This window comes from Centroberyx gerrardi, chromosome 22 (assembly GCF_048128805.1).
Source record: "Centroberyx gerrardi isolate f3 chromosome 22, fCenGer3.hap1.cur.20231027, whole genome shotgun sequence".
Taxonomy (NCBI): domain Eukaryota; kingdom Metazoa; phylum Chordata; class Actinopteri; order Beryciformes; family Berycidae; genus Centroberyx; species Centroberyx gerrardi.
In genome coordinates this window covers 6461573-6483981 of record NC_136018.1, presented here as the reverse complement: position 1 = coordinate 6483981, position 22409 = coordinate 6461573, and the positions used below count along the sequence as shown (strand labels likewise).

Below are 22409 nucleotides of genomic sequence, written 5' to 3'. Positions count from 1 at the left end.
GCATACGCGGCTCTTTGATATATTTGATCACTTTTATAATTAACATTTACAGCTTACATTTACTTCATTGCACTGCACTCCGAGAACATGTGTTTTTTGCACAGGCAGTTACTTGTGCGACAAAACAGACGTCACAGGACCCCACGACAGGAGCAGCGGAATTTGAAATTTCAAAACAAACCCGACCGTGTTGTTTTAGCATGCAAATGTTTACTTTGGGATAGCTGGCTACATACCCAACCCGACCCCTCCTTTCAAACCAGCAACATGGATGCGAATGAAAAGCACGCAGTGTCGTCCTATTCCTGTTCAAACGATAAATCAATCGATACTCCCAAGCCGCCTTCAATCGAAGAGTTCATCGTTTTGAAGCCCATCAGCCGAGGAGCTTTTGGCAAGGTGTACCTTGCACGGAAAAAATGCAATTCACGACTGTATGCCATCAAGGTGAGTCGGTTTATTCTTTCACAACATTGGAATAATTTACTGAAGCTCTAGCTAAAATCTCCACAATGGTGTTTTGTTTCGTGTGTTTTTTTTTCAGGTGATGAATAAAGCAGACATGGTTGACAAAAACATGACGGGGCAGATGAAGGCAGAGAGAGATGCGTTGGCTTTGAGCAAAAGCCCCTTTGTGGTTCACTTGTTCTACTCCCTTCAGTCTGCCTCCAAAATCTATCTGGTAACACTCTTTTCAAATGACACTTACCTAAAGCAAATTAAAAGTACTTTATTGGGGTATTATCTATGTAGCGTGATGTTAATTGTTCATATTTTGTTGCTCGCAGGTGATGGAATACCTTATTGGCGGAGATGTGAAGTCTCTCCTTCACATCTATGGATATTTCGACCAGGATATGGCTGTGAAATTTATTTCAGAAGTTGCACTGGCTTTAGACTACCTCCACCGCCACGGTATCATCCACAGGTACTTTGACACTGAATTAAAAATGCGTGAGTGTTAATGTGTAACCTAGAGTAGGGCTCGGTGATATGGTTCAAATCAATATCATGATACTGATAAGTTTGTTATTTTTACGATATCGATATATATCACGATATGACTCACATATGCAAAAATCACGTTAAAGTAATCAAATGAATGGTAACATTAGGTGTGCTGTCAAGCAAAACTGACATTTTCAAATCATATTCCTTAGAATGTTTTATGCCTCATCTTGTCAGAGTTTTTAAATAAAATTAGCTTGTTATCATCAGTTTAAACAGCAGAATTGTGTGTCATGATATATCGCAAAATCACCATATCATCATTATATGATTCCACTGAAAGACAATAAACGAGAATATTGAATTATTGCCCAGCCCTATACCTAGAGTCGTTAATATTTGGGTGTCATTCAGTGCATGACCCATAATTGATCTGAATCCTAACTTTTTAGGGACTTGAAGCCCGACAACATGCTTGTATCCAACGAAGGACACATCAAGCTGACAGACTTCGGCCTTTCCAAAGTCAAGCTTGATAGAGGTACTTTACTTCATTTATATAGCACCTTTTATAATCAACAAAGTGCTTCACAATAAAAACTAGAGTTAAAAATGTAAAAGCACATATCACACAAAAACAAAATTACATATGGAATCTAATATGTTGGAAAAACTATGACCACCACCACCAGTATTGTTATTTATCCTCTGTTATCTCTGTGTTTTCTGTCAGAACTGAGTCTTGTAGATATCCTTACAACCCCGTCCCTGGCAAAACCCAAAAAAGATTACTTCCGCACCCCTGGCCAAGTCCTCTCCTTAATCAGCTCCCTTGGATTCGTGAGTAAACGCGTCTTATTTTGCATGGATAAACACCCAATCTGCATGCTTCATATTTTGTATTGCATAATGACTCTTTATTTTATTTTATTTTTTATCTAACACAGAATACACCTGGTGTCAAAGGCAAGCGCCACAGCAGTGCGTCAGCTGTGTACAGTCCCATGTCCTGTGGCAAAATGGAGCAAAAGAAAAACTCTTTTTGTTCGCCTTTGATGAAGAAGAGAGATCACCTGTACTCCCCGGTTTGCTACTCTCGGAAACTGGGTATGTCATCTTAGATCTCCCACAACTTGTATCTCCTTGTCTTACAGGTTTTTATCTGTTGTGGAATGACTGGTTATCAGGTGTGGCTATTTGAGGAGCAAGTTTTGGCTTATTTGTGTTTTTCCCTCAGGACCCAACAGTGGCGTGTTTAGCCCACATGCGTTGGCCAAGAATCTGACTCCCACACTGCTGAAGACCAGAAGGCGGTTTGAGACGATGAGTGCAGGCAGCACTTCTGACTCTGAAGGTGGAGTCAGTCCGCTGTGGGAGTGTGAGGAGGTCAGTGTCTGGTAGAGAATGACTTTTGACCTTTGTAAACCTGTAACCTCATTACAAAGCAAGTTATGTTGTGATTAAAGTGTTCATTTGTTTGCTTCCTTAGAAAGAAAATGAACATATTGGTGAAAGGAAGGGGAGAGGGCAGTCGGTGTCATCTGAAACAAAGCGAGGACCGGTAAATTCGGAGCAAAAAGTGCCGGACCGGGACTGTGCACCCGCAGCATCGGACAACTTTGAGTTCCCTGCTAAGGCCAGCAGAGGACATTCGGATGCCATTCCAAAGCCTAATCCAGGCAATCCTGCAGGAAAGAGGCCTCACGTTGGCAAAGTGCAGCCGCTCTACATACCTCAAGATGATTTACTTACACCAATATCGGACAGGAATCAAAGTGCAATGGCTTTATCTGTGAAGAGGACATTTTCAGATGTGGAAATAAGCCCAGAGACGCTGGAGATCCAAGCCAAGAAGTGCAATGCCGCGTACAAGAGATGCTATGAGATTCCAGAAGAGGACGCAAGGTTTCACACTGGCCTGACTGGAACGTTTTCCACCGTTCACCTTCACTCCACTGAGGGAAGCGGGTTAGTGGAAGATCTGGTCCCAAAGCGCTCTAGTCCTATTGTTGTGGCCAAAAATCTTCTCTGTGAACTGGAAGAGCCAGTAGAGGATGACTTTGCAGACGGCACCAGAGAACTGTCAAACTCAAGTTTCACATCGCCGTCTGCTGACGACCGTGAGATTTGCAGGAGCTTGAGCCTTGACTCTGACGGGTCTCTGCATGAAACATCCATCACCGTCGACAGCCAAGCGTCCCTGAAGCCAAGCCGTTGTTCCAAAAACAGGAATTCGACGTCATCTGAGGAACTGGAGGAAAACAAAGACTCGGCCTTTACTGATTCGCTGCCCCAAACTCCCACTGCCGTCAGCACTGAAACGCCCAAACTGGGTAATTTCGTCCGGAGAGGCGATTCTCAGTGTTCCTTCCTCAACCGGCTCCCTGTCGCCCAGTCGCCCTCGTTCCTCAAGCCGAGGAACGCCGTCGCTTTCCGCAGCTACTGTAGCTCCATCAACCGCTCCAACATCTCCTGTAACTCCCATCTTAGCATGGGATCTGTGGAGAACATGGATGTGTCCACGTCTGCTTCTTACCACACTGTATCTGCTGCTGTGACGCCAGTGCAGAAAAGAAGTTCTAATAGCACTCCCTATCAGGTAGGCATTAAAAGGATACATTTTAAATATGAATCTTTTTTTTTTTTTCTCCCTATACAGACATTTGTCACAGTGTGGGGAAGAAGGTTTTGTATTCTGTTGTGGCATTCCTCATTCAAAGTAGTTGGTACTAGTAGATGCAAGCTAGCTAATTAGCTTGTAGGTAATGGTACCCACTGGTTTCAATGAGGAATGCCAACAGGCCTTGTTTTAGAATTGTTTTACTATAGAGTTAAACCAATATATCAGGCTGGTATTGGCTTTTATCAGCCAATATCTTTTATCAGATATTTTTATGATGGAGATTCCTCCCTGACCACAGCTACATAAAAACAGTCTGTAAAACCTGCCATGAAATTTCCTTTTCTTTGCAGATTGTTCAATAATGTTTTTCAAAATTAATTCTTGATTTAAAGGCAATAATGTATCCCAGAGTTTCCCCTACCATTTAATCAGTGTGGTGGGTCCTTAAAGAGCTGCTAACATCAAAAAGAAATTCATTAGTCTGGGTTTAAATGGAGAGCTTTAGTGTGCCATGACGGTCTAAATGCTGTTTCAGAGGTTTTTCCATCCTGCCAAGAATACAATTCTGGTGGAAACACTGAATCCTTGTAATTTTTGGGACTTGAAAGTGGTCAAATTTAAAGATCAGCATTCAAAAATCCACATTGATTGAACCGTAATATATATTATAGTATGCAGTCGGTGTATTTCATGTACTTATTTGATTCTGTTATTTGTGATAACACCTTACCTTTTGTTTTGTTCCTCCTCACATCAGACTCCTCAGCCCATGACGGCCTCCCATACTCCCTTCAGGACTCCGAAGAGTGTCCGAAGGGGTGCGCTGCCTGTTGAGGGTGCACCCATTTTAGGAACCCCCGACTATCTGGCTCCAGAGCTTCTCCTGGGGAAACCACATGGTAAGAGAGGGGAGTCAGAATGCCAATTTCCAACAACAACAACAACAACAACAACCACAATGCTTTTGTTTCAAGAGATAACCAAACCATGTGTTTTGGTGCTGATGTTGGATGCTCAACATTGCAGCCTTTGTGACAGGCATTCTCTTTAAGTTTCAGGAAGTTGTCAGTGTGGTAAGTTTATAATAATATCGCTGTTTTTGCAAGCAAGCATGCATGTTCACCCAGCCTTGCTAATATGCCAGAGGAAATGAGCTGATTTTCCCAATTTCCCTGTTCCCACTGTTTTCTGCCCTTTTGGATGGGGTTGGTGAACAAACTCTATTGAGCCTGACCGAATGAAAATGGAGGGTATTTTTTGTGTGTGATTGTGAAGGTTGGAAAACGGGGTCCTTAATATCTACAAGATTGAACTAACATCATTGACAGCAGTATGGGAATCAGATTTGTTGAGGCTGAAATGCTTTTAAATGGACAAAATGGGATTTTTCTGCTCTAAAAACGGGTAGATTTGGGGCTTATCTTGGTGCGTATTCAGTGATGTGTTATGGTACTGAGGATTTTTTTTTTTCACATTCAGCAACTGACATGCAAAAAGTAATCTAATAAGACATCTGTGGAACATACTATTCAAATGTTAATGTGCTTAGGGCAGTATTTCTTGTGAGTAGTACAAAGTCACTTTGTGATGATTGCTGCCCTATGAATTCATGAACAGTCAGTCTGTGACAAACTATCTCACCTGACAATATTTACTCACCTCTGCTGTTGAGGATTTTAACTTGATAATGGATAATTTTGATAATTATAAATCATAGCAGTTACTGACAAACAAAATGACTTCTTTAAAAGTACAATGCTGGACACAAATATGATCAAGGTTTAAGTGTGTTAGATTTCATTGTTGTTTTCAAAATAATGAGAGAGAGATGGATTAAGATATCAGTGGTTGACTGTTAATGAACTCATGGAAGTTTGCGTGCTAAAGTGTTAAAGTGTTAATGTCCTATCAAAGTGAAGTATTGCTGTAAACCTAACAATCCCCATGATTGTCTTCAATCATTTGAACCTATAAATGTAATCCTTCCATCTTGTATGTTTAACTAACTTAGTCCCTGCTTCTGCCACCGCAGTAGAATTAATGCACAGACTCTAACAGGAATCAGTGGGGAAACTGATTGTTGGAAGGCAGCGGTTGTATGAAATGTGACTTTTGTTTCCTATCCCCCGACCAGACTTCATGGTGGATTGGTGGGCGCTAGGTGTGTGTCTTTTCGAGTTCCTCACCGGTGTGCCGCCCTTCAATGACGAGACGCCTCAGCTGGTCTTCCAGAATATTCTCAACAGAGGTGGGTGGTGTTTGCTTTTGCAGCGGCAATGCAAAGTTAAACTCAGAACTTCTCTGCCACAATACTGTGACGAGATATTTGACATACTGCCTGCGTTTGACTGTCAACTTGCCTGTCCATAGCCCTCTTTTGACAGTTTTAATGCTTGTTTTTTATGTTCATATTTGTGTAAAGGAACCAAAATTGCTATACGCACAGTAACAACATGCACACTTTGATGCCCTGAACATTTTCCAGAATTGGAACCATTGCAAAAATGATGCTGATCGTCTTCTTCAGTTTTCTTTCTACTCTTTCCTGTATAACTTCTGAATTGACCATGATAGGATTGAAAAAATATGTCTACACATATGTTTTTTTTTTTTTATAACTCCTGTCTATCAACCATGTTAGATATCCCCTGGCCTGAAGGAGACGAGGAACTGTCTGACAATTCCAGGAACGCCATTGAGATTTTACTGACCATGGACATGACCAAACGGGCCGGCCTCAAGGGTGAGACTTCAGTATAATTTAGATTTCAGCCTGTTCAATATCAGCAGTGTCCATTTATTTTTAGTAAAATATATTAACGCTTGCCATGTGGGCTACTTTTTTGTTTTGGTGCCTTTTTGTTTTCTTGCTTTGGCATGAACGTGTGTCAATTACTAGTCTGTAACTCTCCATATATTACAAAACAATTACGATGTTGTAAGAGAGCAATCACCCCCCACTGCATCAGTCAACCAATAGGTCAGGGGTTTTATGAGTAGGTTTTGACCAATATGTTTTTTTGAAGGCCGATACCGAGATTTTTAGACTCAAGTCGCTGATAGCCGATATTTTGTGCGGGTATTCTTTAAATTTAACCATTTTCATGCCATAAAATTACAACTATTCAATGTTTCCCCCAGATTTTTATTCTTGGCAAAAGCCTCTAAAACAGCATTTAGAGCATCATCACACTAAAACTCGAATTGAAACCCAGACTAATGAAATTCGTTGAGGTGGGTTAGCAGCTCCTTAAGGCAGGGTGACTCATTGAGGCCTTTAGATGAAGATTTACCCCCCAAAAAAACCATAATTGAACAATTTAATGAATAAATTAAATGTGAAACTAAAATAGCGTTTATTGCAGGTTTTAGAGACAGGTCAGGGAGAAACCTCCATCATATTGTTAGTGGACGACATGATGAGATATTTAATAAAAGGTCAACACCGCCCTTTTAACACAAGTTGTGGGTAAACCTAATTGGCGGACAGTCTTTTTTTTTTAATTGAAAGGGGTTACCATTCTGATCATTTGTCTTAACCTCCACCAGAGCTGAGGTGCCACCCTCTGTTTGAGGGCTTGGACTGGGACGACCTGCAGAACCAGCCGATGCCCTTCATACCCGAGCCGGAGGATGAGACCGACACCTCGTATTTCGAGGCGAGAAACAACGCTCAGCACCTCACTGTGTCTGGCTTCAGTCTGTAGAGTCAAACAAACAAATACTTCACTTGTGGGAGAGCGTTTCTATTAGAGCAACAGTCAGTGAATACTGGCTGTTGATGAAGTGTCTGTTGAAGTGTGACTCACTTGCTTTCATCCTTCATAACCTCATCTAAAAATAATACCTCTGACACATATATTACGGTGATGCAGACCCTGTTTTTCTCTGTCCAGGGTTGTGACTTTTAAGATTTTACCTGTTCGATTATCAGTAATGAGAGCCAGAATAAAGCCTGAGTCTGGCATTTGGTTGACTAACTTTTCAGGTTGACTTCTCATTAACTCATATGAAGGTTTACAGGCTAGAAAGTGTTGTAGTTGTTTTTTTCTTCTTCCTTACTGAAATATTACCATATTATATAGTTATGTCTCTGTAATGAGGCTGTTCTAACAGTGAAACACTATTTGCTACCGTTTTGCCATTTAATTGCCTTTATTTTCCTTGTTGCTATGGTGTTATATTGATCAAACAAAATAACCGTGTGTTAATGTAACTGGCAAGAACCTGATCAATGCCACACTTACTACCTGGTGTTAACTTTTCATGTTTTCCTCCATTTTTGCTGCACTATTCATCATTGTGTTGTTGCCCTGCTGCCAGCAGACTGGGGGGGCGGGCCTCCTGCATTTTTCTTTTAGGGCTATAATACTGCTGAAAAGACTTTGATAATATATTCATTAATGTATTTTATGTGTAAATCTTGTTTATTACATGCACTGTCCTCTTTTTAAGAACAGAATGGGTACTTTGTATTCTACCCGCACTGTTTTGCTGCTTTTATGTGATTTCCATTTGTTATTGTTATTATCGATGTTTGATATCCTGTTTCCCCACACTACTTGTTCTTTTTTTTTAGATAAGTTCACTAAAGGCTCCTATTGCTGTGTGAAATTTTATCTTGTTCACTCTAAGAAAAAAATTACAAATAAAATTTATGTTTGTAACATGATCATGTACTTGGTGTCTCTTTCCTACACATAAAATAAGCCAACAAAAATCATTCAGTTCCATTATGCATGTTAGAAGAGTATTTGGCAATTAATCTCCAGACAAATCAAACTTTATTCTTTATGAAAACTTTATTTGAGGCTTAGATTATCAATCACATGCGAACACCACTCTGCCCAAAGGCAGAAAGGTTGAGAAAGCCTTACTCCATTTCAGTAGAAAGGTAAACTATTATTCAATAAAACATAATGGCTCTGGAAAGATTAGTGCTATTGCAGACGCAAACCTCGTTAAATATGATATACATTGTACTCTATATTAATATATGGGAATGCAATTAAAATATTGCATTTTAATCATTATCTGAACTGTACAGCTGTTGTATACAATTTATATATTTCTCACTGCTTTGCAATATTTGAACACACTTTATAAACCATACATCACTACCGTCAGTCGGACAAAATCAGTGTTTAAGTTCCACAATGTCCTCACATACATGTCACTACATTAAACATGAAAATTAGACGACATACAAAAACGTGAGAGAGTAAACGGGATATACAGTGATAGGTGTGACGCTTTAATTAGAGAGCAAAGTGGGAACTATAAGGCTACACTCGGTATAGCTAAGGTTGTGACTGTCGGATGGGGATTTCCCACCCAATCACGGCTCACTGGTTAGCATGATTTGTGTCTTAATTTGGTCCCAACAGTGGAACGGGTACGCTACAGTATGTGAAGATGTGTGAACTGTGAACTAAACAGTAATGCCGCCTATGAATGTACCTTACGATGTTGAGGCACTTTTCCATTTGGAAAACGATGATGTTGAATCAGACCACAGTGAAGTAAAGCATGGGCTGATATGCAGCAAGTCGGGTGATTAGAACCAATCAGGAACCTCGTCTAACCTATATCACAACATTTAGCGGACACTTAAAACATAAACCTCAATTACACAGCTAATATCTGGCGATACCTTCATTTTAACTGTTGCTAAAAGCAATAAATATTAGATTAAATTATTTTCAGAATTAAAAGAATATCTGAAACAATATATTATTACATTCAATCCTCTCTAAACTACAGTTATCACAACATTTTAGCAGCATTGCCTGGGCAACTAACGAAAGTGAATTGTTGTGACAATTTATAACCACATCAAGCATTATGCTTCAAAGAACAAAATATTAGGCCCATTTTATGTGCAATAAAGCCTTAATTATGGAAATAACAGAAAGAGAAGCTACTGTAATTGGTCTATGAACACGTTGGCAATGCTCCAACCAGAAGTTTTCCCTCTCAACACAAATAAACCATTTCTTTCAGAGAAAGGAAAATAGTAATCCAGTACAGTATCATCTTGAAAAGTTTGTAGAATTATAGGCCGCGAGCCGATACATTCATATATATCTTTGATTCCACATCCACAGTACTAGAGACGTGTGAGCTGTCTTCTTCTCACTCACTGCTCTTGGTGCCATCTTCATAGTGCAAAAGCGAATTACTGAGTTGTGTGGGTCTAAGCAGAGGGGAGTTACAGCCATTAGCTACCCAGCCAGACATTTAGGGACTCTTCTTGGTGGTCTATGCCGTGGGTGTTTGGGTCCGAGCAATTTCAGTTGATCCGTCTGTAAAGAGGGTTAAAAAAACACATGTTGAATAAGGTACTGCATGTTTGAAATATCTTCAACAGTGATGCTGGATTTCATATTCAAGGTTTTCTGTAGTACTGAAGTACCTTCTCCTCCGCTGAAGGTACAGGCGGATAAGCCACTGCACCACAAATGGCCATATAACAGCAAAGGCCAAAGTGCTGGGAGAAATGTCAAAAGGCCACCAGGTTGGTTTCTGGGAAATAAAAAAAGAAAAAGAACGCATAAAAAGGCCGATCAACATTATTTCAAATAAAACTGAGGCTTACCATAGTGGAAAAACGTGTTTAAAAACAAAGAAACACTTTGCCTCATAATCTATTTGTTCCAAAAAAAAAAATTGAATCATTGTAGTTCCCCCCTGTGTGCATGCAAGTTTCATTTAGCTGAGAGACAGGTTTTTGGTGAACGATACAAAGGGCGATATCAGTCTATCATGAGCATCGTCCAAATTAAACAAACAACAAAAAATATCAGTGCAATGTCTTTTGAACTGTTCACCTTGCTGCTCTTATTCCGTGGGGGTGATGCGAAAGTTGGAGACAGAGCCATTGATCTTGCCTGGAGAAAGTATGAAATAGGAAAAGAAAAGGTTACTTTTGTCAAAGGAAGAGGCACTCACCAGCAAGATACAGTCTAAATGCTAAAGATCAACATTAGAATTAGAATAAAGTGTGGGCCAGTGTCAGTTCTTCTGAAAAAGTCATTTACTTTGCCAAAATTCAGCCACATTAGCTTCTCTGCTTAAATGCCTCTATGAACTTAAAATGAACTTTCAATTTAGTCAGATTTTAGTCATATCGTATTGATTCAATTTAGAATTGAGTCCACAAATATAATATTATGGTCAATGAAAATACATTTGCTGCAGCAGCTCTTCAACTGTGTATTAGAAAAATGATCACCACTGCATTAGTGTGGACTGCATTTGCAACATTTAGACATTTTCTCTATTTGTTGATCAGGGAGCTACACACATTCACTTATCCATGTGTTTCCAGTTTATTGCTTGTGCCAGTGCTTCATGCTAACATTTTAGCATACACTATGCTAAAAGATAGTAGGTGACTAGCATTATCCAAACAAGACTGGCTAATAAAAAGTTATTAATAATGTTTATTATATGGCCTGTAGATTATTACATTAAAAAAATTAATCATTAACTCAATATAGCTGATGTAGCTAGGTTTATTTTTGGAGCTATTTCAGGTGAGCAACTGTGTATCCATCCTCTGCACAGTGAACAAACAAACAACTTGCTCATGCCCCTCCTCCTTCAGAAGGCAGTGACAGGCAGGACGGGTCTGACCTGGGTGGCAGTAAGAGCCTCCAGGGTGTGCAGCCTCTCCAGGACGCTCTGCATGTCCTCCTGCAGTCTGGCCAGCGCCACCACGATCTGCTCGTTCAGACTCCCTCCGGGTGTTACCGCTCCTCCCCAGCGCTCCCCGTCCCCGTCCCCCCCGCCCTGCATGGGCCCCGCGGCCCCAGAGCCCAGGCCAGAAGACCTGGAGCCTGAAACACAGACACAGAAATTTGATAGTAGAAGAGCAAAAGGTAAATACAAGACTATTAGGATGATTCGTCTAACTCACTAACAGTGCGTTGACACTGCAAGCAACACGATCAACAAGTCACTGAAAGTCTACGGGATCAATAAAGGGTCTAAAAGATTTTGAGCTTGCAATTGTAGCTGTAATTTTTTTACAAGCTCAAAATCTTTTAGACACTTTATTGATCCCATAAAAGTCCATTCATTTCCTTTGCACCTGAGCCACCAGGGAAGCTTGTCAGCCAAAAAAAGTAAAAACTTTTCTTATGTCTCATGATTCATGAACAGTATTTCTTCCAAGTGCAAAATAGATGAAAAGTTAATTACAGCAGTTCAAAGCGTCCCAGTTCTGTACAACTTATATTTGAAAGACTACAGGAATAAATGTTAAAAACGATGCTTGGAGAACGGTTGCATCCATTGTTGGGGTCGATGGTAAGCTAAGTTTTTTTTGTTTATTTTTGATTAATGCTACCCAATTAACACTTACTAGCCATGCGAACTCATCAAAATGATGTAACGTTATGAAAAGCCAATACCAAAGCAGCAAAAATACATGATTTGCCTGTTTTTTTTTTGCTGAGGCTGCAACATAGATGCAATCAGAGGCTCTGGCAGAAGAATAGAGCCACACATCAGCCAAGCTGCTCACAGTGTGAACGCACAGTAAGTAACCTTACCTCTTCCTCTCCTGACCAAGGAGCCGTCTGGCATGTCTGCGTTCAGCCTCTGCCTCCGAGAGATGGTCCCCCCGGTCTCTCCATCCTCTCCTCCGCAGCGGACGCCCTCTGGCGGAGCGTGAAGATCCTCCTGGTTCTCCTTCAGCGCCTGAGGCTCCTCCAGAGGCTGCAGGACCTGGTTCTCCTCTTCGTCCAGGTCGTCCATGGAGCGGTTATGCTCCGAGCTCTGCAGGAGACGCACATCGAAATATATTTGAGACGGCAGCAGATAACGCGGATGCTCAATTTCAGCTTACTCATCAGTAATAAGCGATGTGATATCACCGCTGTACGTAACACAATCCCTATCCGTGCCAGTTGGTTTCACAGTGGGTTTAAGTTAACTGTGTGTGTGACTCGCCTCTTCCTGGCCAAACTGGTCCACAGAGTCGCAGTAGACTTCACTGTCCGAGTCGCTGGCCAGGTGATTGGGACCGGACACTTCCCCACTGGGATCTATGGTCGGTACAAAAGACACAACATCCCAAAAAACATCAGACTTCCCTTTCTTCAGATAAATTATTTTAGAAATTCTCTCTATTCCACTCGATACTTATTGCTGATGATCTTCTGAATGCTCGTCTATATTGTAATCAACAGACTGATATGGAGGAGGGGCAGTTTTTACTTAGTTTGTGGTAGGGATGGGACAATAATCGGTATTGCTATATATCGCAGTAAATACAATAACGGTTATGACACCGGCCCTAATGTTTATTACCGTGACAACTGCGATAACCGCCGACTTGTTGGGAGGCTGAATAACAAACGCAAAAAGTCAATAATCTACATAAATATTTTACATATATATTCTACAGTCTTACATTAAAATGTGTTTAAAAAGGAGAAATGTCTTGTGATTGATATGATAAGTTAGTTTTTAAGTAATTGAAGCATATTACAGTACTGGTTTTAAGGTTTTCATCTTATAATTGTCAGGATAATTTTGTATATCAAGATAATTTTGGCCAAAATAAAAATATGAAATTTTCACATCACCACAGGCCTAGTTTGGGGCTCTCCATGCTACTTCAACAGAACCATTAATTTACACCATTAAAACTGTCCCTGGACCAGCTGATGTGTTAAGTTTTCAAGTCCCCATGAAATGAACTCCCATTGCTTTCCTGGTGTCGTTCATGGTGACCTCATGCTGCACTAGTAGGCGTAATTTTTAATTTCTAACCAATACAACCATCAGATTTTTGATCAGTCCCGCCCCTGCACCTTTCTCTCTCTGACTCATATTCCATTGGTTTACACTTTTGAACAATCCCTCTCTGCAATATGTCCCGCCCCCGACATCCTGTTTCAACAGGAAATGCATCAAATCCAGGAAGCAAAGATGCCGTTTCATGGGGTCTTTAAGATTCAGTTGTCGTTCCTGGGGAAAAACCGCTGAGTTGCTGCGGCTCTGGGAATAAAGCTTAGCAGATTATCTGATCACATGGTCAAGGACACACAGGCAGCCAGAGTGGGCGAGGTGGTAATCTACAGTACAGAGTCCTCAGTAACCATTTTGAAGCATTTCATAGACATCTTGTGACATTGATCATTGAACAGGAATCCCCACATGCAAGATCAAAGCATGACTCAAAGCAGAAAGCGCAGTATATTGTGTTTCTCACCTATGTGGTGGCCGTTGAGCTGCGGCTCACTGGAGCCGAGCGGGCCGTCCTGGGCGTCGTCGCTGTTCAGGGAGGCCTTGGAGTGACTCCCATTGGTCAGGTGGGCGACCCCATTGGCCACTTTACCGTTGGACAGCGGCACTTTGGGTCTCCGCGCCGAACCCTTCTTCTTCGGCAGAGACGCGGCTGCTTTCTTGTCTGGAGTAAAATTCAAAAAACGATGAAAATGTTCTTCTGCTGGCCTTTTTATGACACCCACATCATTTCCTTATTGTTATTTCAACATTTTTTGTACTTCACTACCTTTTTTGATGTCCCTTATCACAACTTCTTCTTCCTCTTCCTCCTCCTCCTCATCATCCTCTTCTTCCTTCTCCTCTTCCTCCTCCTCCTCCTCCTCCTCTTCCTCCTCCTTGTCCCTCAGTTCCAGGAGCTTTTCGTGTGTTGTGATCCTGGCCGGCCGGCTCTCCAGAGTGCCGTTCAGCTCCATGCTCCTGACGATGCTCTTGGTGACGCTCTTTGACGGCATCGATGACAGCAACGACCCAAACCCTGCGCGGCAAGACGGGAATTACTTCCTTTAAGGGTAAGGCTAATTATACTTTCTTTATATCAGAATCAAATGGAAACTACAATATACTGTCAGCGTTTATGAGAATCACCACAATTTATTATCACTATATCAGCTAAATGGAGAACTGTTTTGAGCTGACCAAAATGCTCACGCAGTTTAGGAACAGCGAATAAAGCAGAAGTGTTTTCAGTGCCTTGACACAGATAAAGCTCGGATTTATCTGTGTCAAATGAAATTGAATCGCAACCACATTCTCTATTCCGCTAATTTAGCATCCGAAATTGGTCTTCTACTGAGAACTAAAAGCATCTGAACTACAGCAGCAGACAAAGCGTGTGCTAAGCTACGTCACCAGACAAAAGGAAACCGTGTAGGGATTCACACACAGTGATGTACTTGCCGTCAAGTTGCCTAGCAAACTTTGTCAAACGGGCTGAGCGTATGATGAGAGGCAAATTAAAGAAGGTTAAGCTCCACATACTCGACATTTCAAAGAAAGTAAATGACGGGTGAGGTCCACCTGGTAGGTGAACGTACCTGCGCTCAGGTCTGATATCTGACTGATCTTTTTCTTCTCGTCCACCAGCTCATAGAACGGACCGAGGACCCGCAAGAGCTCCTCCACCTCGTCTGTGATGGGCATGCCCTCCAGGATCTACACAACGAATACAGTAAAGTCAGTTAGATTCAAGGATATTATCTCATCTCAAAGTCCTAATCAATATACACTACCAGCCAAAAGTTTGGACACACCTGATTGAATACAATGTTTTTCATTCTCTTAAAGCCACTTTGATCTAAAGGCTTATGCTTAAATGCTTGAAATTTGTTTCTTACACAAATATAAATAGTGAAGTTGATCCTATGTATGAATTTCTCTCCAAAGCCTTTGCCTTTCCATCAAGGCAAAGGGCGGCTACTTTAAAGAATCTAAAATATAAGATAGTTTTGATTTGTTTAACACGTTTTTTGGTCACTGCATAATTCCCTTTGTGTTATTTCATAGTTTTGATGTCTTTACTATTATTCTAAAATGTGGAAAATAGTAAAAATAAAGAAAAATGTGGTGTGTCCAAACTTTTGACTGCTAGTGTACAAACCAGAACAAAATAGTTTCCACTTTGAAATCAAATTGCTATGCCTTCTATCTGCACTAAAAGTAAAATTATCGAGAGAGAAAAAAAAAACATACCAGCTTCATTTCGTCAACATAGGCAGTCATCGCTTCTTCCTTTGGCATTTCTCCAAGAGAATTCCACGCATCCCTAAACAAATGATAATAAAAAAAAACATTGCATTGTATTATTTTATCAAGTGGGAATCTAGTTCATCAAAATCAGTTTTGAACTGAAATACTGAAATATGAAAATGAAATCTGACTGTGTGCTGTGTATTCTGCATCCTTTCCCCTGCTGCTTTGTCTTTTTCTTTGCTTATTTATATATTTTTTATTTACTTAGTTTTCTTTATGTCAGACTGTCTGATTTGTAAATCTTGTCATCAAATCGTCATCAAAATCTGCAATAAAATTTAAATTTAAAAGTTTTAAACACTTGCATTCCAGCTTGCAGCTTTGTCAACAGTGTGAGTTTATTTGAGGTCAGTGTGTCATTGTTTGTTAAGGGTCGAAGGTCTAAACCTAAATAGAGTTAAAAAAAACACCAGGCACCCTGCGGGGGGGGGGGGGATTGCAGTGACTGACTGAATCTAAATCATAACCAGATCATTAATAACTAGTGCTCTTCCTAAAATAACTGCTTTTGCAATTTCGTGACATTTTCCACTCGTTCTCCGGTGTTACTGAAACATGAGAAAAGTTACCGAGCTAAGTGGGTAAGAGGTTACATTCCAAGTCACATTTCACCGTGCACAAGTCCAGAGATCACTGAACATTAACATAACCTGAGACTAGAGGGCAGGAGTAACGTTCAAAAGCAAATCCAGAGAGCAGAATTTAACTCTGCCTGTCCTGTTATGCAAAAGCAGCATGCTGGGCCGTTCCTACGCAGTTTCAGTTCTAAGTTCCTCTCTTTTTCCAGACTTTAGTTTCTTGAATTGCCATGAAGATATGAGAGAGAGAGAGATTAATATGACTTGTGCAGATTGTTGTCTTGCCCCTACTTACTATGCCATATTACTCTATGCATGAAAATTATTCTTCAAAGCGACAAATATCAGAATATATGAGATGAAAGAGATGTAAAAACACAGAAAATGTGTAGGAGAGTACAACAATATTTTTCTGTAACTTCTTTGTGCAATTTCCAAACTTATCAATATCTGGATATTACCAAATTAATTTTCCATACATTTCCAGACTCTCCAGACCTGTGTAGGAACCCTGTGTGCATTTAAATAAAAACTGGTTGATAGACTATGCGTTTCCATTTTCCATTACCATTTAGCTTTTCCAACAGCGTCCCAGAAGCCGGGCCGGGGGATGTTGCAGGGGCCCAGTGTGGCTTGCTTGTAGTAACTGTAGAATTTGAGCATCATGTCATTGGATGGCTGAAAAGAACCTGAGCGAAAGAAAATTAAAGCATTAAATAAGGAATTGCAATTTTCTTTTTATTAGTCACAGTTTTAATTGCTTGAGACATGACTTCATGAATGAAGAGAATACTTGAGACTTGGATTCTGGTGACTTGGGACTTGACTTTGACTTGTACTTTGATGACGAGAAAATGTTTCTAAAGTCTTGACAAAAGATCTTGTGTTTGTGTAAATGACTTAGATTGAAAGTGATGAGATTTGTTCCAGCAGACGACTGAATTGAAATTCTGTTTTCTGAATTTGTATGGAATGATTGAATTTATTGAAGCTGAAACTGATTATAGAAATCAAACTCATGATGCTCTTACCAAGTTTTTATCCTATTAAAACCATATTGCATTGAAAAGTCCTAGATATTTTGTTATCTAGGACTGTTATAGGACTAAATATTTGTTAGATTTTGTTATTAAATTGATACTGGACTCTTGATTTGTTCCGACTTGACTTGGTGTTCTACATTTAGACTTGAGACTTGACATTAATGACATGGACTTGACTTGACTCTGCAATCTACATTTAAACTTGTGACTTGTGCCTCAAGACTTGAGACTGACTTGGGACTCCAGCAAAGTTGACTTGGTCACTCTGGTCATTTGTTAAGTCTTTCTGCAGAACAACAAAATTATAATCAACAACAAAAATATGAAGGATTTGAGACTAGAGTTATTAGAATTATTAGAAAGAATATTAGATGGATTGTCAAAAGATAATGTATATTGCATTATTGCATTAAGTGGTAGAAGCAAGTCTGTGCTGCTTGCAAAGTGGGTTAAGCCTGTTAATTCACACAAAGATGCAATGCTAACCAAGCTGCTGCACCTTGCACCTATAGGTGCCAAACCTGTAACACAACTCACTCTGAACACAGGATGGATTCAAAGCCCTGGTGTAAACTGGTAAAGCTGGATTAAAGCTGCAGACCGGTAGCTATACTACTCACCGTCTGGAGGTAAACTCTTGATCACTTTGACGGCTGCTTCAAACCTCACCTCCGTCACGCGCCCTTCATCCACACTGACACACTCCATCATGTCACTCAAGATGGACAATTAGCCTAGAAAACCTGGAAAATAAACACACAACTGCAATATGAGAGACGGGCAGAAGTGTTGTGACACTGATTTCTACACAGACATTTCTTTATAATGTTTGCTGATATCAGGAAATAAAATCACACTTTGCAACGCCATGTCTTGCGATATCCTTGTTATGACAAAACAAAAAAAAAACATACTTCTTTGAGAAAGCCACCAGTAGGAGGAGGCTGTGTCGTTTATGTATCTAGGGCACTCCGTTTAGTATGCGACATGCCTCTAACTAACCAAATATTTATGGTTAATACCATCTATACTGATTAATTATCCACCAAAAAGCTGTAAAATAGCAGGCACTTACCATGAAATAGTCTGGCCTATCTGCTTGTAAGAAGGCGACCTGTCTTTTGCTCACGAACAGACGCCATGAACAGAAGAATAACGCCAGGCGGAGTGTGCGGAGGGAGTTGTAGTTTTTGACTGGAAAGATGGGGACTTTGAGCGACCACCTACTTCCTACACGCCCCACAATGCTCCACCTGTAGACGGCTTAGTGGAAATGTAGTTTCAAGTACAGTAAGCTGCTTATACAGAGTTGACCGCGGTATTTTTTCATAAAGAATATTAAGCAAATAAACCGAGAAAAGTGTAGAGAGTTAAACATATCAAAGGTGATGTTACAATGTTTCACTGTCGTCACGGATTCATACGATGTATTCACTGTATCCACTGTATAGTGTAAGACTACATATCCCAGCATCCTCTAGTCAGGCTCCAGTGGTTTTGTTCTGTGTTTTTCTTTTTTTTTTCCCAAGTGGGGGTGGGTGATAAGCAAGAGCTCTCACTCTGCCTCTAGAACCGGGTACCACAAATCTCATCGTCAGACCAGAGTCTCCTGTTTTCCGCTCAAGTGTTGTCGTCATTTCAGTGCTTTCGGGTTCCATCCAGATCCAGTTTTTTTTTTTTGCCTATAGCAAATATGAATGGGATTTTTGGATCCTCTTTCCCAATCGTTCAGATCTTAAAATAGGTGAAATAATGTAAGTAGAAATGTCATTTCGTCAAATGTTACTGATTTTTTAATAAATATTTTGCTAGCAACCATGGTGTGGATGTGTTATTCTTGTGTCATAAAGTCACAAAATGCTGGAATGCTAAGTATGGCTAGAGATCCTTTATTTTATTTTTTTCATTTCAGCTTCAAAACCCCATTAGAATCCACCTCAATAAATAAAACAATGTATAATAGAGGAACAAATACAAATCCTCAAAAGCAAAAGTCAATAGTAGCATTGGATGTAATTAAAGTCAATCATTTTACACCCTTATTCATTTTCACATTAGATTGAAAGGGGGCAAGATCTGGAATCCCTTATTTGTTTGAGTTTATGTTTTTGTGAGTAGTTTTTTTGAATTCTCAATAAATACATTTTAAACTAATTTTGTAGCACAATAAAATGTGCAAAAAGTTACCTTGTTGAAATAATTTCAAATAGACTGCACTACTGTCACTTTATCAACCCGGAAGATACTTTTTCTACTGTCATGACATCATCATGAGTAGCAGGAGAATGTATGTTAGGGGATTCTCATTACAGAGTTCATTCAAAGGCAGCTAACTTTTTTTGTTTTTCATTATAATGAAAGAATAATCCCCTAACTATCGAATAGCTATTTTTTTTATTTTATCTTGCTTGTTTTATTTCATTTTATATTATTTTATTTTATATTGTATTCATTTATTTCAATTTTCATGTATATATTTTCATGTATATATATATATATATGTATATGTATAGTTAATTTATTAACTTGTAATAATAACAATATAATACTAATAAGAAAGTAATAATACACTTTATTTGTGAAGCACTTTTCAAAAACAGGAGTTTACAAAGTGCTGAACAGAAAAAAATTAAATGAGATACAATAAATACAATTAAACAATATAAAACAAATAAAACAATACAAAACAATACAACAAAACACACAATGACATACAATAAAACAATACAATAAAATAGGCTACAATGCTTGCATTACAGATAATAGTAGCCTATATTTTTTTTTTACTTTTTGAAATTGTAAACTTTTACTACTGTAATGGGCTAAGTAAGATGTTCCAGTTATAGATGTAAACGGCACATTCAAAATGTGAATAAAGTAGGGGGGAAAAAATGAATAAAAAAGCTGGAGCGCGCATGCTTGGAGACCGGAAGCTATAGCCCAGTACCCCCCCTCATCTATTGAGTGATTCCTCTTCCCAAACATAGACGATCTTCGGCGCCGGAGCCGGAGCGAGGGCAGGAATCCCACAATAGTTTTTTTCTGCGAGGCAGAGCGGAGCTGGTGGTTGTTTCAATCAAAGGGAAAAGGCGAAGGGAAGGGAGGCTCTGCGGAGAGATGTAAGATGGCAGAGCTACAAATGCTGTTAGAGGAAGAGATCCCGGCCGGCAAAAGAGCGCTCGTAGAGAGTTACCAAAACCTCACCAGAGTAGCAGACTACTGCGAGAACAATTATGTCCAGGTAAGAGAGCGGCTAAATCTCTTTCCACGCTTTTAATATATCATCACCTCCTTTGTCGTGAAGCCTGGTGGGTGAACGGTTGGGACAGGAAATGTGGAGAAAGAAACTGGACATGGTTGTTGAAATTATATCCTCTCCGCCCAAAGAGCTTTTATTCTAGCGGTGAAATAAGAAGATGGAGCTTTACTGCAGTCCAGCTTGTATCTGAACCGGACTGATCACATAATTGATTACATTTAGTTCGTTTACACAGAGGGTGTGTCTACTTTTAAAAAAATATATAGTCTCGGGTCAAAACTGCTTTCACACTCACTGCTGATAAGGGCCTATATATATGTTTTACAGTAGGTTGTTGAACATGTTTGAGCCGTTAAAATGTTTACATTTCATTGGCAGGAAAGTTTCCCCAACGAGAAAGAACTACAATACATTTTTAGAAGGAAACTATACATATGTCACATCAAAACTACAAGTCTCTATAGGAATATTATAGTGATATAATAGGCGGTAAAACACCATAAAGTGTGCTAAAGTCATTAAACTCACTATTGGATACCACAGACTCACTTTAAAATCCCTATAGGAATATTATAGGAATATTAGAGTGACTTCTAATGTATTCAGCTCAAGTCAGCTTATGGCTTTTATTGATGCTGCCCAATATTTCTTAACAACTCTAACGCCATTTATTATAAGCATGGGACTCTATAGAAGGGCTGTATATCATTTAATAGTTTTTTTTTTTTTTGGACCAAGTCATACTTGATGGAGATACAAGCTGTTGTCATACTTGGAAAAGAAAGCTTGACTCAGATTTGGCTTTACAGGCTTGTAAGTAAGGGAGAGAAAATGTAATGCTATTGTTACTTGGTCAATAAAGGTTGGAGACTTTGATTTCCCCCCCCCCCACCCCAATTTATTCATGGGAACTGAACCTGGTTTAATCTGCTATATGGGACTGCTTGAATTCAGCTTTAATGCTTCTGATTCAGCTCTAAGTTGATGTTTTTTGGAAGTATCAGCTAATTTACTGTTCATTAATGTTTTTTTAAATGACTTGCTCCTGCCTTAGAATTATGTTTTGACAGTATTTTGATGTAAACGTCAAAATGAAATTGTTCCCATAGTTGATCAGTGCCAGATGACCGTAGATGTCCTTTTTATTTTGGTTACTGGTGAGATGATAGCTGCAGAAATCCTACTGGAAAACTCAGGATCTGCCTTTGGAAAGAATATGCGAGTGACAGGCCGTGGTGAGAAAACATATTTCTGGCCACGGAGCAGGAAGACAGCCCACCATATCAGCCGGAGAGGGTGTGTCCATTCCAGCTGTCCTCCCCCAGGACCAGGACTCCCTGTAATTTAGTTTTCTGGGCAGTTCTCTTCCTCGTCCTCAGATGATTTCGGCTGTGTAAGGCAAGGCCTCTGAAGCTTTGTGCCAATTATACACAGACACAGAAACTGTCTCGTTCTCCTTGACAGGGTTCTTGCCATCTGAGGAAGCGCTGTGTCTAAGCCTAAGTGAAGTGGATGAAGCAGTTTCCCCCCCCGCTGCTTTTTGAAGTCAGATCTAAAGCTGTGGGATGTGGCTGTTTGTCAATGTGGCTATTCATCATTATACTTCAGCTACAGTGAAGCAACAATGTACATCGTGGAGCTGAATATATTTATGTATAGTTAAAATATCACTACATATATTCCAAGCATTCTGCCCCATAATTTTGTGTGAATATACAAGGCTAAGTATGAATTATAGTCCAGAGTTTTCTCACTGTGATATCAGACAGACCCACAATGAATAGATTTCCCAAAATGGCACAGTAACGAGGGCTTGGAGCCAAAGGGGCGTAAGTGCGTTATAGTAGATTTTACAGGAGAGCCAAAACAAATTTTGATCAAACTTGGATCAGCTGCCGTTACCACAT

General features: G+C 39.9%; 3 protein-coding genes across 3 annotated transcripts in view; 2 read left to right on the top strand and 1 right to left on the bottom strand.

Moving 5' to 3' along the window:
- The first annotated feature begins 788 nt into the window (after positions 1-788).
- On the top strand, positions 789-7278 carry mastl (microtubule associated serine/threonine kinase-like). The gene is made up of 10 exons (XM_071895504.2): positions 789-928; positions 1401-1489; positions 1682-1788; positions 1896-2055; positions 2186-2334; positions 2573-3547; positions 4329-4470; positions 5706-5819; positions 6213-6314; positions 7121-7278. The coding sequence occupies exons 1-10, from the start codon at positions 792-794 to the stop codon at positions 7276-7278; spliced, it is 2133 nt and encodes a 710-aa protein (XP_071751605.2). The 5' UTR covers positions 789-791.
- Positions 7279-8353: 1075 nt separating this feature from the next.
- On the bottom strand, positions 8354-18430 carry acbd5a (acyl-CoA binding domain containing 5a). The gene is made up of 13 exons (XM_071895480.2): positions 18319-18430; positions 17864-17986; positions 16769-16889; positions 15563-15635; positions 14908-15025; positions 14100-14348; positions 13797-13994; positions 12530-12624; positions 12130-12355; positions 11210-11412; positions 10402-10461; positions 9987-10096; positions 8354-9876 (listed from the first exon to the last, which is right to left on the bottom strand). Exons 2-13 carry the CDS (start codon positions 17952-17954, stop codon positions 9864-9866), a joined length of 1557 nt encoding a protein of 518 aa, XP_071751581.2. The 5' UTR covers positions 17955-17986; positions 18319-18430; the 3' UTR covers positions 8354-9863.
- A 1868-nt stretch (positions 18431-20298) lies between these two features.
- The window catches only part of abi1a (abl-interactor 1a), a 49435-nt gene continuing 47324 nt past the window's right edge, over positions 20299-22409 (top strand). Inside the window, 1 exon segment of the mRNA XM_071895432.2 lies at positions 20299-20484. Within this exon segment, the coding sequence (XP_071751533.2) occupies positions 20368-20484 (117 nt within the window). The 5' untranslated portion in view covers positions 20299-20367.